This window comes from Aethalodelphis obliquidens, unplaced genomic scaffold, assembly GCF_003676395.1.
Source record: "Aethalodelphis obliquidens isolate GAN/ISIS:26980383/991018 unplaced genomic scaffold, ASM367639v1 scaffold7, whole genome shotgun sequence".
NCBI lineage: Eukaryota > Metazoa > Chordata > Mammalia > Artiodactyla > Delphinidae > Aethalodelphis > Aethalodelphis obliquidens.
In genome coordinates this window covers 27859779-27877944 of record NW_020837951.1, presented here as the reverse complement: position 1 = coordinate 27877944, position 18166 = coordinate 27859779, and the positions used below count along the sequence as shown (strand labels likewise).

Genomic DNA, 18166 nt, shown 5'->3' with positions numbered 1-18166 from the left:
CTGGTCCAGTGGTTAGGCCTCGGTGCTATCACTGCCCTGGGACCGGGGTCAGTCCCTGGTTGGGTAACTAAGATCCCTCAAGCACCAATGAGCAGCCAAAAAAAAACCAAAAAAAAAGCTATTGGAACAAAGGCTTTACCTTGACGGTATTTTTCGTGTCCAGTCCTGTCATGAACCTTCCCAAGCTGCTGAGAAATCGATCTGCAGAACTGTCCTGTGAATGACAGAAAGCTGCCTCAGTGGGATGGTTCACAGGGGAGGGCGACAGGAGGTCTGGGGTCTGTGCACAACGGGACAACCTTGGGAAGGGCAACACTGCCACTGCGTTGTTCATTGAAATGAACCTTGAAGCCACTGAGTAACTGGCTCCTGAGAAACAAGGGACCAGATTTCTAAAGCAGCGCTGTTGCCATGAGCCACAGGTCTTAAAGGAACCAGAGGGAAACGCTGTGACTCAAAGTCCCAAGATGTAGGTGTCTGGCTGAGGATTCTTCACCGCGCTCCCCTGACATCCTCCTAAGACCCAGAACTACACTCAATATGCAGATGCATCAGACGTGGGGTCTGTGCCTCAAGGGCAGAGATTCAGACTCTAAGACAATCCCTGCCATCTGTGACCCTAGAGGCCATATCACCTGACCCCCCCCCACCTAGTCAATTCAAACTTAGAAATGGGGAACTTGAGATACAGATAAATGAAGTGAATGCTTATTAGGTGCTAAAACTAGCTGCCAGCTTAAAGAAAATGATTCATTTCCTGTTTAACCAGAGATTGTTTCAGAAAAGTATGTTTGATGCCCAGTTTATTTATCCACTGGCTATGCTTAAGTTATTGAGAGATTTAAAATCTCTGCATTTGTTTTTGATCTGCACTTTCAGATAGTAAATAACATACTGAGTAGCTCAGTCTTGGCTGGCCCAAGATCACCAAATGCCCAGTGATGGCTTTGTATTTGAAAGTCTTAAACAATAAGCTGAAAGGTGATCATCTACCTGCCAACTACTCCCATGTACTAGCAACTCATTTTCTCTCTGACCTGTCTTGGGATGGATACTGTACCTTGGCCACCTTCAAGTGTTTCTTCATTTGCTTGATGGCATCATTAACTGCTTCACTCGGAGGAAGTGTTTGAGAATTACTGGCACCCAGGGAAAATCCACCGTACCTAAAAGAAAAGCCTGATATTAAAACACAGGCGGTGTGGGGTCCAATAACATTCAGCAGCAGACGCCACCGAAGTGTGTAATACTTCATTTAGATGAACTGCCTGTTCAAAGTAGGACCCAAGTAAGACTCAGAGAAAGTTTCACCTTGGTCTCCTCTAATGGACTCTGGTAATCTCTTAACTCTTCTATCTCCTGCCCAAGTGGGAGGGACCTGGGTCTGATTATACATAGAGTGAGACATCTGAGATGTTGAGGAAAGAATGCTCATTCATCTCACAGACGCTCCTCCCACCCCTGTTGGCTCAGGCCTGAACTTGGGTCTCCAGGCAAGCAGATGGGAAGTTAGGATGAGCAGTGAAGACACTGACCAGAGAGGCCTGAAAGGGTTTAGAGACAGGCCATGGCTCTTCTATAGCAGGAGAACCACGAAAGGTCCTGATTCCGCCCTGCTCAGTTACTCAGTAAGTCCTGGCTCTTGGAGAAAAGGCAAAGAAGGAAGATGGGAGGCAGGGACAAAGCCAGGTTTTGAGGCAGCCATGTAAGGTATCTCATTTCTCATGAGAACTGATGGACTTCAAGGATCCTTCCTTCTTTTCTTCCCCAGTTCCATCTGCTCCTTCAAAACTTAGAGGGATATGGGCAGGGGTGGAGGTGGAGGGTGGGTCGGAGACAGCCTGACTGCAGCAGAGGAGAGAATGATTCTTGCTATGCTGATGGGACTCTGGTTTTATTTTCTAATAGAAACATTGTTATTTTAAAAAAAAACTCAGAAGGGGATTCCCTGGTGGCGCAGTGGTTGAGAGTCCGCCTGCCAATGCAGGGGACGCGGGGGTTCGTGCCCCGGGCCGGGAAGACCCCACATGCTGCGGAGCGGCTAAGCCCGTGACCCATGGCCACTGAGCCTGCGCGTCTGGAGCCTGTGCTCCTCAACGGGAGAGGCCACAACAGTGAGAGGCCCGCGTACAGCAAAAAAAAAAAAACAAAAAAACTCAGAGGGATAAATGAGTTGAAATACGATGAACATAGACGGTTTTGATGCCTCTTATTTCATCTAAGACCTCCTTGGTTATGCCAATGACCTGAAAAATTGTCCTTGAGTCACTAGGACTCCTAGGAATTTGATTTGGTAAGTTTAACTAGCATAGGTTTTCCCTCAAAACATCGTGCTTCCTGTCAAGTCCCTAGAGACCCACAAGGAACTTCTAAAATCTCCTCAAGGACATCAGTGTGCCAAATATTCCAAAGGCCTCTGAAGTGGCAGCTGGGCACTGAGCAGAAATGCTAACGGAAAAACAATCCCTAAACTAACATCTTCCCGGGATCCAAGAAACCTGCATCAAATTCATCCTCCTGAACTTTAGGAGTCAAAGAAAATGAAAAGAAGGCACAGCGAGGTCAACTTACCTAAACTCATTCACCCAAATCTTGTTCTTTAAGCTGCAGAAGGCCAAAGACAAAGAAACCAGAAATCAGTCCAAAGAAACATTGACCCTATTCCTGATGATGCGAAAGGAGTAAATATCTACTTGAGGATACAACAAAGGGACAGAAATAACCCTACGGTCGGGCTGCTGCTGTAGGGTCTTGCCAATGGAAAGAAGTCCTAATCAGCATGTCTTTTCTTCTCCCCATATTAAAACCTTATGATTTATATGAAGGTCATGCCTTATATTAAAAACAACTCAAAAATCAACAGAGGTGATCAAACTAGAAACTTTTTAAAATTCAAAATAATAGGTCAATTATGGATGACATATGGAGAGGTTATGCCTCTTTCTTGAAAACTCACAGTAACTGTCATTCAAGCATACCCTTGTCATTAAAAGTCACTAGAACTCCTAACTTAGGGGCCCAACTAACCAAGCTGATAGGAAGGGAGCTACAACAAACATTTTCTGAGCATCAACTAAATACAGCAGTCCCCATTTATCTGGAGGGGATACATTCCAAGACCCCCAGCGGATGCCTGAAACCATGGATAATACCAACCCCTACATTTACTATGTTTTTTCCTATGTCTCCTGTTAATTTCTTTGAAGGTCAATATGGCCACTATTATGTAAAGTAAGGGTTACATGAACACAAGTACTGTAATACAGTGACAGTCAATCTGATAACCAAGAGGGCGTGTGCAGGTAGCATTTGTGGCACGGATATGCTGGACAAAGGGACGATTCCCATCCCAGGCCCCAGGAAGCTATATGGCTCTTGCAAGGCTCTACAGCCAAGACAGGCCGTTAAGTTGGGCCAGGGCTCTCTTTATAATCCGTGTATTATCATTCATTCCATCCATGAGAGGTACTTCACATGTATCGTTTCATTTAATCCTCGTGACAAACTAATAAGAGCAACATTATTATCACATTTTATACAACCTAAGGCTTTAATAGGATAACTGGCTGCCCGTGGTCAAAAACGCTAATAAGCAGCAGTTAGAATGTGAATCCAGATTTATTTTCATCCTGGAACCATGCAACCTCAGTCTTGAAGCTGAATGTTCATAACACTTCCCATGATCTTTTCTAGTTTGAAAGAATATCCTAAACTTCCAAAAGACAACATCAGGTCAAAATGTGATGTTCCCCCCACTACTCAATCTACTATTTTTTTTGGCTTTTCCTTCCTCTGAGCAGTAATGATTAAGCAGGCGCCAAGTTGAGTAAATAATGACCTTTTGGCTATGATCTGCACATATGTCTTCACCAGATAATCCGAAATGTTCCTTCCCGTCAGGTTCTGAAGGATGTCCGCAGTGTTCTGTTTTCTCTGTTATCACAAAAAAACCAAGTGCATGTGTCTTTATGGACCAGAATTGGAACAGAAAACAAATCAAGGACAACAATGACACATGTCCCTCAAACATGTACCACAGTGTGACCAGACTCTGCCCACAGGGCCCAGGCTCTGCCATCAGCCAGCCACCAAGGTCTGATCCACTCTGCTCTCAGCAGGGCCATTATGGCAAGCCAAGGAGAGCCCCAGCAAATTATTCTGAACAACTATGAAGTATCAGAATAGACTGTGAAGTATCATTCTTTATGGTTACAAAAGGTTTTCAGGGAGCAGCACCGTTGACTATGCCTAGCAAATTCTTTTGTTCACTGCAGTTATACTGATGAAGAGATGAGCTCTTATTTTAAAGAAACGTAATCAGGAAGGACTGCTTTAAGTTTTCAACACCATTTGAAATTCCTTCTCCTCATCCTGCAACCTGGATGCTCATAAGGCAGCAGAGAGACATCAAAAGCAAGCCTCTTCCTGAAATCATTCTCAGAAAAAGTGGCTCACAACTGTGTCCCACGCTCAGAGTCTCAGAGGATGTCAGAGTTGTAAGACCCACAGAAGTTTTATGGGCGAGCCTCCCTAATTCAGAGGTGAGGAAACAGGCCCAGGGACTCAGCATGACCTGTCCAAGGTCACCAGCTCATCTGTGGCAGAGGCAGAGATGAAGCTGGGCTTGTCACAGTCTGTCCCGTGACACCACCACTGGGGGAGTCCACAGTGTGCCTTCCACAGCTCATCGATCCAGAGTGTTGAATTCTGGTTGGACCTCGAACCACTAAGGAAACTAGGCTGACTTCAAAAGAGAGAAGCAGGCTAAGCTCCCTCAGATACAGGAACAATGGGCTCCAAGGCCCCTCCTCTCAAAACTCACATGCTTTTCCCTATGACAAGAATCAAGACTGAAAGAGACCCTCCTGACACGGCAGGTCACCCATTCCTTCTCTCCAAGCCCACCCTGCACCCCACCTGAACGGTCGCACCCTGAAAGTGACTCACTTGTGGAGGAGGCAGCCCCCCAGCCCCCAGGGGACACACGGGCAGCATCTTCTTGATTCTGTCGCTGCTACACTGGCAAGCGGGGGAGGGGTTCTCCATCGTCCAGTTCCCGTTTCGGAAGAGCTCCGTGATGGTCTGGGGGACAGGGGTGGTGGTCCACTCCTCCTCCCCTACCGAGCAGGGCATGTCTCTGCAAAGGGATGTCAAAGGTAGGATCACCCAAGAGGGTCTGGCCTCTCCTGTTGCCTCAGAGCACAGGACCAATCAATAACAACTGCAAACATGCATCTATCCCCTAATCACTTGGTTATTTGATCCACCCCACAGACTTGTAAGCTACAAACTCATTTACAGTGAAGGATGATGGAACACAAAGAGGGCCTAAATGCTCATATACTGAACTCAAGTCAATCCAATCACCAGCATTCAATCACTCACTCATGTGCTCACTCAACAGACACTCACTGAGCATCTACTATGTGCCAGACACTGTCCTGCATATTTGAGAATTTGGGGTGAGAAGACAAAGACAAATACAACCTTCATGGAGGTTGTATTCCCAGGAAAGAGTTCGATAACAAACAATTAAACACTTCAGCCAAAACCTAAATGTTGGGAGAGAACAAGCTAGGCAGGGATTCAGGGGAAAAATATTACAAGCAGAAGCAACAGAGCACAGGTGAAAAGGTCCCGAGTGTTCTACATTTAAGGAACAACAGGAAGGCAGTGGGGCTGGAATGTGATGAGCTGCGAGGGAGAGTGATGGGAGATGAGGAGAGGGAGGCGGGAGCCACAGGACACAGGCCTGCGAGGAGTCTGCATTTTATGCTCAACGTGCTGAAACCTGGTGGAGAGTGCCAGGATGCACTTTATGTTTCAAAACGAGTAGAGAATTGGGAGGGGCACAGTTAGTAGGGGTCAGAGTTGTTGGTACATGAAGAGCTAGGCTGTTTGCAAGCATCCCAGGTAACTAAAGACAGGCCTTTATGTCTGGCTTGAGCTCTGAATTACTGTGATACCATCAGTGAGTCACTTGCCCTCTCAGGGCCTATTTTCTCCACTAGTGAAACAAAAGTATGAAATGACTTGTCTCAATAAGTCACATTTCAACAAGGCATTTCTAACATCCCTTCCCTTTCAAAACTCTACAATTTGAAGCAGAGCCCAGTCTTTAGATGATTCTTCTATCAAATGAACAGTTTTGTGGATTGCCCTCTAGTTCTCTCTTTAAAGCACCTGGACTAAATGGAAAAGTCAGACTAAGATGGTGCCATCCTGAAGCTCACGCTCTAAAACCTTCACAAGATCACTGGCTGAGATCAGTTCCACTACTTTCTGAAAAACCTAGAAGTCTCCACAGTGGGGCCCTTACATCAGACGGACCCCAGTACACGTCAGTGGGTGCTCTGCCCCCAGGCTGCGAGCCTGTGAGGTCAGGCCTGCACCTCTCAATGCAGGCCTGGCTCCTACAGATCCTTCCTTGGCTGGCGTCCATCTATGAGTCCATACTGTTGAGCTGGCATGTGATGAGTCCACCTACCTGCGTTATTACCTCATCTCACTCTCCTCTCTCGCCTACAGAGAACTTCCAAGTGGAATCTCATCAAAAGTCCTGTGAAATCTCTGACCGTCTCCACCTTGGTCACCTTGTTTTTTAGGAACTGATACTGTCAGGATTGATCACTTAGCAAGTATTAAGTACTAACAAATGTTCAGTAAGCACTCAATTGATAAGAGCTGACAAGCACATAATGGCTATCCATTTAGCAATCTGTTCTGAAACCTTGCACACACAGGCGGTGTCTGTCTCCTGCAGGCTCACTATCTTCCCTTTAAAACCTGGAATTCAAGTTAGGCCTTCTCCAATCTATCCACACCTTCCCACACTCGCCATAATTCCTCAGTCTGTGGTTAACAACCTACCTGAGCCTGGAAACTTGAACCTGCCTCTACCATCACTGGGTTCTCTCAGAAGCACCTCACCTCTCTTCACTGTCTTTACTCACAAAGATCTCTGGCCATGCCTTCCTCCCATATACACTTAGAGTCGTATGGGTATTTCACTGAATTTATTTATACACTGCCTACTTTTTTTTAAACGACTTTGAAGGAGAATATGATAAAAATACGCAACTCTGAAAGAAGAAAATGTCCATTTTTATAAAAACGATGCCATCTTTTCAGGCTTTTAGAGTGAAGAAGCTGATAAACAAAACTGCAAATTATACATAATGGGAGCCTGTCTCTGCACTTAGGTATAGGAGCTGGAGAAAAGGGATCAGTATAAAGTACTATTTAAATTAAATATTCATTTCTAAAGCAGTAAACAAACATCTATAGTCATTTGCCTGGCAAGATGCTAGAAGACTCTCCTAGTTTGTTATGTTTGTTCCTAGGTGGTCTGATTAAATCTCTATATTAACTTTTTTAAAATAAAAAATGTTTCAAAGGGCAAATGATGGTAGTCACCATGTGGCATACAAATGATAAAAGCAGTGTAGAGATCAAAGCAGGTGACAAGCACAAGAAGCCAGCCGTGGCGGGGCTCACAGCTCAAGTGGCACTCACGGGATTGGGTTTCCTTCCATACATCGGGTCCCGAAGCCAGGCTTTCCGGTGAGAGCGCTCAAGAGTTCCTGCGTGCTCACGTCCTCAGGAGCATCATTACTGTAGGTACATGAGAGGCAGCCAGCTCAGCAATGCATTAAAACCATGAACCGGGAGGAGGAAGGCGATTGTTTTTTAATTAAACACTTTATTAAGTACTTCCTGTGTGCCAAACTCTTGAAACAGGAATGAATAAAACACAGAACCCACCCACAAGGAACTCAGCCTCTGGCCATATATTTGTTATCAAGGTAACATACAGCACTCCAAAGTGGAGCTTGTGTAAGTAAGTTATATGTATAGAGATGTGCACACGCATGTGTACACACCCACCCACATATATACACACATTTACTTATATATTTTAATGTGAAGTACATGAATTCATTAAAGATCAGTATTTCAAAAGTACTTTCACAATTATCCATTAGGCATAGACCACAGGGATTTTCTAGGAAAGGGCAGGCTGATTTTATGGGCTGAATGTTTGCACGGACAACTGGAAAACACAAACAATGATGAGTACAGGTTACAAACAAAAAACAAGCCCATGTGTTCCACAGCCCCGGGCAATACAAGGTCAGCAGCTTGGAAAGGAAAGAAGAAAGTAAACCTTCACTAAATAGGAAGGAAGCATGGGATTAGACAAAAAGAGACTGAGTCACATGTTATATTATATATATATATATATATATATTTTTTTTTCTTTAAAGCTTCCCTTTGACATCACTGACACGCTTCCCCAATCAAAAGATCTACAAATACTATGGGACTGAGGAAAACTCCTGTATAACGTGATGCAGAAATTCCTTTGTCCTTTTGTTTGAAGCGTTGGATTGTTACAGAGTAGCTGGCATTTTGGTCTAAAAAACAAACACTAGCTAGCTATTATCTATAAGCTAAAAGACTAAATAATAAATACACGAATTGCATCATGCAGAAAACAGGAACCTGGAGGTGCGATGCTCTGAGTGTATGGAAGCCATGTGTTCAACTACAGAATAAAGACATAGCTATGAAAATCCAAATATGTTATAGCTCAATCATAGATTTTTTTGCAAGAGCAGATTACTTACATAAAACACATATGTTCCTCACAACAGCGTATAAAGAGGAATGGAGTTTAAATGCGGTAACAGGACTGGCCTGTTAGTTCAGGTTTTGTTCACCGCTGTCCGTTGCATCTAACATGAGTTTGTGTGAGGGCTGTAGCCACAGCTGATAAATCCATGCCCCTGTGTAACTCTCGAGTCCCCCTCCCCTTGGCCCTCAGCACAGTAAACACCCTGGTCGGCCTGAGGTCTCCTCCCACCTTGGGCACAGAAGGCAAACGCATACCTGACAAATGTGTACTGTTCGTTGTACATCCAGGGCTGAAGTTCCAGGCTGGGGTACTTGCCAAAGGGTGGCACGATCAAGCTGAACACCAGGGCGATGCAGACAAACACAGCTGGCAGGACAATCTATAACCAGGGGGTAGGAGGGAAGAGAAATCGCAGGAGAAGGACAAGGGTTAGAAAGAAGGCCACGGGGCAAGGTCCCGTGAGTCCAGCCAGCCTCTCCGACCAGCCATCACTCGAGTGTGCACAGGGCGCAGCTCCACCAAGGCATTCTTGGCAGGTTGGAAGCAATGGAGACTGAAATCTAAACCTCTTCCCTCCGGGGCATTTCTGGAAGCTGGCAACACAAGGCCAGAGGCTGTGGCCCCCTGACAGGGGCACCAAGCTGAGAACTTCACAGAGTAAACAGTGGTCACATGTCAGGGTGACTTAGAACACCAGGTCCCTCTCCTCTCTGAAAACCTGAGAAAGACCACACTGGCCATGAGCTCAGCTCAGACAAAAGCTGAGAGCTGAAGCCTGGACCAGAAGCCAGAAGACCTGCAGTTTTGTTCTTTCTCTACTATAAGCGTATCCATGTAAAGTCACATCCCCTATGACCTCAGTCTTCTCATTTGTAATCTGCAGACAGACTAGGTGACCCATTCAGATCCCATACTTTGATAAAACCACTCTACAGCACTGTCTCCATGGAAAGGGAATAGCAGCTATTTCTTCCCCTGATGGCCTCAAAAAGCATGATTAATCTAAATCCTTTCTAAACCACCTTAAACTTTACACCTGTACCTTCTCTGAAAACAATGACTTGTACATACTTTATAAGCAAACTCTAAGCTCCTTCCATTTATTCCTGAGAAATTTATCCGTTAAAAAAAAAAAAAGATCCAAATGATGCCCCTGGTTCTAATGTTCTCGTGCTTCAATGCAGAAAATTAATCACTAGGTGATTAATTCCATGGGAAAAAACTGTATGAGCATTATCTCATTTAATTATCATTACAACCCTAAGTAGTACTATCATTATCACCAATCAACAAACAAGGTAACTGGGGCTCAGGGAGACTAAGTAACTTGCCCAAGGCCAAAGAGACAATAAGTAACAGAACCAGAATTCAAACCTAAGTCTATGCGCTCCAAACTCATATTCTGTGCGTTACTCACATAGTCTGTAGAGAAGAATCTCTGCAACTTCTTTATACTTCTTGATTTTATAGAGTAGAATAATTTCATCCCTCCTAACCCAGCAAGTTAGCGTGCAAACACTGACATGCAGGCAAGAGTGTAATGAGTCTTCTCTGTTTATCTTTTTTTTTTTTGTCTGACCTCTGGTTATCTTTTCTATCAGTTTTCAGATAAACATCAACTTAGAGAAAAATAGAGTTTCCAATAAGTTCATATGTTGAATGCATCTGGGCATATCATCTCTGAAGTTATGAAAGTTTAATTTGCCCAGCCAGTTTTTCCAAACTTTGTCCTTGTTATACTCTCCTTTACGATAAAACTAACACACGGTAATTACTAATGTGAGGTCCATTCTAATCACTTACTCATTTTAATCTTCATAACAATTATATCATAGATACTATTATTATCCCCATTTTACAGATAAGGACACTGAGGCTCAGAAAAGTAACCTGCAACAGATACGTGAGTGCAAGAAGCAGAACTGGGATTGAAATACAGATCATCTGGCTCCAGTGTCCATCTTATAACAATGATGCGACCCTGTCTTCACTGGTCAGGGAGCCTGCAGCCCATCAAGGAAGGCTGAGTCCTTGGCCTGGAACAGCACTTCTCACCTGAGCAAAGAATCCCTTCCGACTCCGTTTGGCAATCAGCAGCCTCTTCCACAAAAGGGCCCCAAACTGCTGCTGTGTGAGTTTCCAGCCCTTCACCTGGTAGGAGCCTTTGCCGTCCATCCCGCTGAGCAGGTCTGTTTCTCTGGATTCTGCAGAAAGCCAACACTGAAGGTCACCTATTATATCAGGCATTTTTGACATCCCCACGCTCCTCCCTCCAGCATCTTCAGCAACCACCTTGGAGGCTTGCGTTTGAAGGTAAAAGTAAAGGAGTAAAGGGCCTTGGTGACAAATTCACATCCAAGGAAAAGGGATGACCCCAAACGTATAACAGCAGCAGTCCCTGCCTTTGGGTTCTTATCTGATGAGCACAGAAAAATGAAGGTGCTTTGAGACAGCTGAAGAGAGATGTTCACACATAATGGTGCCACATCACGCCATTCAGATGAATCAAGTCATCCTCAATTTCTTACAGAATATTCTACAAAACAGGCCATGTAAGTAGACTGACATACTTGAGAACACACAATAGCAATCTGTCTCCCATTTATTATATTTTTGGTAAAAGGTGGACACATTCCAGTGATCTAAGCACTAACAATGTATGAAGTTAGGGAGAACATGAGAGCCACACACTCACGTGGCACAGGCATGGGAGAGTCAGGAAGGTTTCTGTTCCAAAAAATTTTTATAGAAATCCTTGTCTTAAACAAACCATTTCTAACTGCGGTGGCTTGACATCTTACCAATAGTTGCTTCATTTCCTGCCTCCCGCTTCTCCATCCCAGTCAAATACGCAGGGACACACTCATCCAAAACAGCTAAGTCTAAGGGTCCAATTAACTCTAAAAGCAAATGCACCTCGCTCTTTCAAAATCTTCCGTCCTTTCAGAGAACATTTATTCAACAATTAAACACCTAATGAACGCGAGAAAAGATAAGAAATGGATTCAGAGGACTGAGGGGCCATCTTTTGATGTGTGTGTATCTTGAGAGAGCGATCTCAGTGCAGTGAAGGAAGTGGTGAGGACAGGCTCTTTCAGGTTTGACTGTATACACAACCCTGAAAAGGGGAAAGTGGCTTTCCTCATTCTCTCTCTTCCCTTTGGACCCTGCAGGCATCTGTCATTCTGGTTCAAGGACCTCGAAAGATAACACCGGAGAAGAACATAAGAGAGAAATTCACTTTCTAGCAACGGAATGAAGATCTTGCCCAAACGGACCTGGATCTATGTCGGAATCATTTGGATCAACAGCATCATCTTCAGTAAATGGGCGAAGACAGCTCTGCTTGTCCCCGAAGACCCGTCTGTTTCGTCTTGCCGGTAGGGTGCCATCTGAAGGCAAAAGGAAGGAACCCCATGTTTCACTTTATTTGTAGCAAAACAAACTCTGAATCTGTAACAAATCTATCCACTAAAAGTAAGAATGTCATAAAACAATTTGAAGGGAAAGGCACAAGCCTGGTGAGCTAAGACAGCCTACAGGGGGCACAGCCCAGAGAATGTGCAGCCCCCCTGGAGGGTTACCTGAGGTCTCAGCATCCACCCCACTCTCTTCAGCCACTTTGAGAAATATCTGAAAATAAGAGTGAGTGAGAGTGTCATAAGCACCACATTGTGAGAGCAACTGCCATGATTATTACATGACTGAATGGTATGCTAGCCCCTAAAGACAAAACGTAGAAGACTCATTTATTGATAACACTTTGTCAGAGTCACTTGGGAGAGAAGCCGTTTTTACCAGAGAACATTTCCCCAATGGTGAGAGCTATCAATCCAGACAATCATTTTCAAATTAAAGCTGTGACATGAGGACACTGCGGAAGGAGGAATTTGTTCTGAACCTACAGGGAATGAGCCAAGTGGCTTCTTCCAAGTCTATGGCCCCAAATCTTTGAGTAGGCTAGCACACCGTGATAGGTTATCCGAGACAGGATATCAAGAGAGGAGGGGTTCCCATCACTAGAAATGTTATGGCAGGGATTCCAACATCAGAAAACAATCTGAACTAGACGAATGATTCCCAAACTCTGATCTGCCCAGACGCTGCCCAGGAAGCATGCAATAAAAGCACAGACATTAAGGCCTTACCTCCAGAAATTCTGATTCAAAGACCCTGGAGCTGAGCCTTGGAATTTTTATTGTCAATAATATTCTCATATGATTCTGCTGCACAGTCAAACCTGGAGACTACTGGGCCAGACAATTTTATACCCCTTCCAGCCCTTGAGGTCTCTCTAAAGAGAGGCACTGCTTACACAGTAATAGAGTATGAGCTTTGAAGCCCAAAACCCCTGATTCTGAATCCTTGCTTGGCGTCCCTGAATGTCAACTTTCTCATCTTGTTATGAGGATTAAATGAAGTTACAATGATTGAAAAAAGCAAAACACACCAAGGTTAGCACATGGCACAAGTAGATTTTCCATAAATGTTGGCCATTTCCGATGCATGGTCATGACACAGTCATACCAGGGAGCAATCCTAATACTTCTTTCCTGTATCTCCCACTACAACCTTAAAGGGTTAACTGGAACCAACACAACCCAGATGCCAACGACCTAAGCACTCAATGCCTAGGTCCATGGTGATCCTATTCCCAGTGGGCACGCAGGCTGCCTGTCAGGCGCCGGGATCGTTGGCCCTGCTCTACTCTGACAGCCAGCCACCGAACTTACTTCTTCCAGGGTAGTCTCTGAGATTCCATAACTGGAGATGCCCAGGTCTGAGAGCCGGTCATCAATCTCATGGAAGAGTTCCACAAAGGCTCCCTCTTTGGCGGCTTCATAGGGCAGCACGTAGGTCAGCTCATGCCCAATGTCTTCCACCAGCCGGGCCTCGGCCACATGCTTCCTGATGAGGTTGGAGATCGCGGAGACATCTGTAGGGACCAAAGAACAGACGCGGCTCAGCCAACTCCGAGGCCCCCCATTAGGGGCCGGCCGCTCTCCACCTTCTCCCTTGCTCACTCCTTAGGAGCCCGCTTGCCCACACAGCACACATGGTCCAGACACTGAAGTCATTCCACGTGTTCATCTCTGGCCTGAGAGTTCCTGGGGGCGGGGGCTGGGTCTTATTCACCTTTGTATCACCAAAGCCGGGCACAGTGTAGGTCCTCAGTGCATGGTGGGTGGCTGGCTGGCTGGCCGGCCTTCTGAGGTGGAAAGCCTGGTGGCTATTGCCTAAGTGCTAGGATTCTTCAATGGAAAGCTTGACTAATGAACTGTAAAAGAGTCTTCACCTTTCTCTAACCTTTTAAAGGAGGCTCCTTCTATGTCCCTCAATAGAGGGTTAATCAAACAGGGCACGGAAGGAGAGCCAGAGCCTTCCTGGGAACAGCCAGCTGTTAGGATGGGGAAGACATGGCCAGGGTAAAGGCTTCTGTTCCATATGTGTTACTGGTGACACTGGCCTCCTATACACACCTCCTGAGGGAAATCCAGCGGGCTGCTCTTCTCCTGGGCACTCACCCTCCCTAGGCACTGAACCTCAATCCCTCCACTATCAGCTTGGCTACTCAGCTCCACATCCCTGGTCTCCAGTGTCCAGTGTGCAGCCAGACCCACTCCCCTAAGGGATCCCCCCACCCCCAATCATCTCAGCGCTCTGGGACACTGCCCTGCCAGCTCCCAGACCAAGCCCCAGGCTCCCCGGCAAGCGTCAGGCCGATCCGCCACCAAGCTGCACCCTCTCCCGCAGCCGCCCAGCCCCAGCCCAGCAGCAAACCTTGAGTCAGCGCCACCAGCCTCTGCACCTCTCCTCCTCTGCCTCCACTCTGCCCAGCTGGGGGAAGCTCAGGCACCACCTGAATAAGAAACCCCAGAGTCCTTACCGATGGTCAGCGTGTCACTTTCATGGTCACTGCCCAGGCCAGCATCAGAACTGCTCTGAGAAACACTGTCCTCCTGATGGCAAAGAAGGAGGTAAGAATGGGTCAGGGACCGAGCAAGGTGCAGCCCCACCACCTTCACCTGGGGGCTTCCGAGAAGCTCTATCGTGTGAGAACCGGAGCAAAGGGCTTCTCCTGGGAGGCATGCAACTGGGCTGCCTTGGCTTCTGAGGCCACTGTCTGATCTGACACATGGGCTGTGTGCACGGGAAGCAGAGCTCTCAGAAGAACTGTGGCCTGCCAGTGAGTGCCGTAACCAGGCCCTCATCGACCGTCTTGGGCGTGGGATTCACCTGCCTGGTTATCTAGCTCAGTGCTTCTCAAGCTTTAATTTGTGTTTCCTCACCAGAGGACCTTGTTAAAATGCAGATTCTAATTTAGTAAGTCTGAGGTGGGCCCAAGTTTCCGCATTTCTAATGAGCTCCCAAGTGATCCTGATGCTGCTTGTCTCAGACTGCACTTGACTCACAAGACATTAGTTAAAAGATAAATAAGTGGACAGGAGGTCAAGGTTGGGATGTAAGTGTTTTGGGTGCCAGTGTTTGCACACACAAATAAATCTCAGGCATGTACTGCAGTGCAGGGGAAAATGTACCTGGTTATTGGGCTCTGGTACCACCTCTGTTATTCACTTGCTGGGTGACCTTGAATAAACTAAATCCCTACAAGCCTCCCTTCTCTCATCTGGGATAATAATTGCAATACCTTCTTCCCAGGGTTGCTCTGTACTTTGAGATGATAGATAAAAAAAAAAAAAGTTTGCAAATGATAACAATGCTGCAAAACTATTATCATGATTTTCCTTTATGGCCAGAGTCTGCCAGACTGAGTGTCTGGCATGAAATCGGTGCTCAATATATATTTGCCGTTTTGTAGTTTAAAAGTTAAGGTCAATGAGATTTAAAGGAAATGAGCAGGCACAGCAGGGCATTCTTCAGCTAAGGCTCGTAACTCTTGGTAAGTCTTTCTTCTTCAACAAAATTAAGTCCTCTAAGGGCCTTCTCCATCACTCATCGTGTCTCCATCGGAAGAAGGAAATGGGATTCAACAGAGCTGGCACGATGGGAACAGAAGTCTCCAGAGATTTCCATGTAGGAGGTACGACGTGACTCCAAAGGGACCCAGAGCAGGGAGATGGTGGCGTCAAGGTGGCAGAATGGGGCAGATGTGCACAAGCCACTCACAGCCAATGAGTCCCGACTCCCCGGACCCGGCACCAGCCCAGCGCTGAGGCTGCAACTCACCTTTTTCAGGTACGACACAGTGCTACTGCTATTTCTGCACGAGCTGAGGGAGGACTCCACATCCTTCTTGACCAGGGTCAGGTAGTAACCTGTCCCCAGCTGGTTCTTCAGGAACAGGGAGGAGCCCACGCAGCACAGCTTCCCATGGGAAATGATGGCAATCCTGTCCCCGAGGATGTCCGCTTCATCCATGTGGTGTGTGGAGAGGATAATGGTGCGGCCTGCCGGGAACAAACACAAGGACGAGGCACAGGTGAGGCCTGCTGTCCTCACTCATCGCAGTGGCCAGAACTACAGAAATACGAGCAGGGGAAAGCCTGGGAGAAAGACCCCGAGGCCTGTGTGCTCATGACCCCCAGGATGGCAGTGCTGTGAGGACGGCTGCTGCACCCTCACAGAATGAAGGACGGGAATGTTTATTTGGGAACTTGCTACATGCCAGCAGTGTGCTACGTGGTCTAGGTGCATTCTCATTTAACTTAATCCTCTGTAAGGTGGGCACTCCCACCATTACAGATAAAGAAGCTTAGGCAAGTTAAATGACCTTTCCAAGGTCTCGGGCCAGCCTGAGCTGACTCCAAAGCCGTGCCCCTCATACTGTACCACCTGGTGTACCTTCTACCCCTCTAAGCTGACTGCACCTCTCCCATCCATTCATCCACTCTGTCAGCACACAAGTTTAGTGCCCCACGTGGGGACAGAGATGAAGGACAACACAGCCTCGGCTCTTGGGAATCTCAGTCTATAGGAGACCATAATTATACTGTACATGTGAAAGTTCTAGGCTGGAGGGAGCCCTGAGGGCCCACAGAGGATGCCCTTTATCCCCATTTCTCTTCTCCTTGCAGGCCCCTAGGGAATGAAGTGTAAACTCGAAGGGTCTTGGATACCAGGCCTCCCACTTGCACACCAGGGCGGAGCTCAGAGCTCAGCTCCACATTTTCCTTGAAAGCAATTCTGTTGCTCTAGCAGGAACAGCCACGAGATACTCTTCCAGAGGCCCGCCCTCCCTCCCTCCCCCTCCCAGCCCAGAAGGCAGAGTAAATACACATCAGTTACCGTGTCGATATTTCAGCAGCAGCTCCCATATTCCCCTGCGGGAGTAAGGGTCCACGCCGGCTGTGGGCTCATCCAGAATGACAACCTTGGATCCCCCAACAAAGGCCAAGGCCACAGACAGCTTTCTCTGCATTCCACCTATGGGACAGAGGAGACAGGATCCAGGGCCAGCCCCAGTGAGTGACAGCAGAGGTGGCGAAAGAGGGATGGAGGTGCCCACCTGGGGACAAGCCCGGAACACGTTTCTGACCCACCCTCCCACTCCCCGGGGAAGCCGGGGACACAGCGGCAGCTGTATTTCCTGCGTGTGAGTAGTCGGGGGCGGGGGGGTGTGCTGGATGAGGAAGGCAGCTCTGGGCCTCACCTGACAGCTGACTTGTTTTGCTTTTCAGTTTGCTTGGCGGCAAACCAACATCCAGGGCCATCTGCTCCATCTCTGCTTTCACGTGCTTCTCCGAGAGCCCTTTCAGGCGGGCGTAAAACCAGATGTGCTCTTCAACAGTCAGCCTGGGGACAGAGGGGCAGGTCGGCTCCGGGCCCCCAGGACGCACAGAACACAGTGCCTCCTCCCCCAGAACACGACAGGCACATTTTTCTTTCCCCACTTTTTTTTTAACTTTATCAATTTCTGAAAAATAATCTCCAGGAAGGATTCAAGGAAGAACAGCAGTGAGCAGTCACATGAGCTACGTGAGAAGCCAAAGCAGCAGGGTGACAGGGCACGTCCCCCCGATTCCCCGCTGGCCTGGCCCCCACGCGTCAGGCAGTGGCAGGTCCTCAAAGGGCCCTCCCCAAGGCCCCACCAACCAAGGAGCTGCCTTGACCTTAGCCTGGAGCAGCCCTCCTGAACCTCGAAGGACTTCAGCCCTGAGAGAAGGGGGGCCCCTGTGGAGGACACAAGCCCGGGCTGCTCACTGTAGATGTGAGGAAACCGGGGCCCAGAAGCGGGAATGCCCTCGCCCAAGGTCACAGAGCTCAGGTCTCTCTCTGCTCACCATGGCGGCTCCCTGCTTGGTGATGGGCAGGCTGAACGGCGGCAAAAGTTCTGAGCAGGAAACACGGGACCCACGTATCAAGGGCCCTGAGCTACTGCCAGGTGAGAGCGGTGGTGGTCTCAGGGAGGGTGTGCGGGGAGAGAGGATGTCCTTACTCCAGAAGGACAGGAACGGAGAGCACCGTTTCCCAGGCCTACATCCACCAGCTGGACTGATATAACATCCCCCATCCCACAATTCTGTTACTTTCCAACATCAAAGGACGACCTGCCCTCAACACATCCAG

The 18166-nt window shown here is 47.3% G+C and overlaps 1 protein-coding gene across 6 annotated transcripts in view; it reads right to left on the bottom strand.

Moving 5' to 3' along the window:
• ABCA1 (ATP binding cassette subfamily A member 1) overlaps positions 1–18166 on the bottom strand; it is a 182231-nt gene that overhangs the window by 18369 nt on the left and 145696 nt on the right. For all 6 annotated transcript variants that reach the window (XM_027105324.1, XM_027105327.1, XM_027105323.1 and 3 more), the window contains 15 exons: positions 17250–17392; positions 16886–17023; positions 15827–16047; positions 14526–14598; positions 13372–13574; positions 12223–12271; positions 11917–12030; positions 10694–10842; positions 8893–9017; positions 7516–7614; positions 4948–5137; positions 3839–3933; positions 2572–2604; positions 1061–1166; positions 140–214 (listed from right to left, as the gene is read on the bottom strand). In XM_027105324.1, the coding sequence (XP_026961125.1) occupies positions 140–214; positions 1061–1166; positions 2572–2604; positions 3839–3933; positions 4948–5137; positions 7516–7614; positions 8893–9017; positions 10694–10842; positions 11917–12030; positions 12223–12271; positions 13372–13574; positions 14526–14598; positions 15827–16047; positions 16886–17023; positions 17250–17392 (1813 nt within the window). The remainder of the gene's footprint in view (positions 1–139; positions 215–1060; positions 1167–2571; positions 2605–3838; positions 3934–4947; positions 5138–7515; positions 7615–8892; positions 9018–10693; positions 10843–11916; positions 12031–12222; positions 12272–13371; positions 13575–14525; positions 14599–15826; positions 16048–16885; positions 17024–17249; positions 17393–18166) is intronic.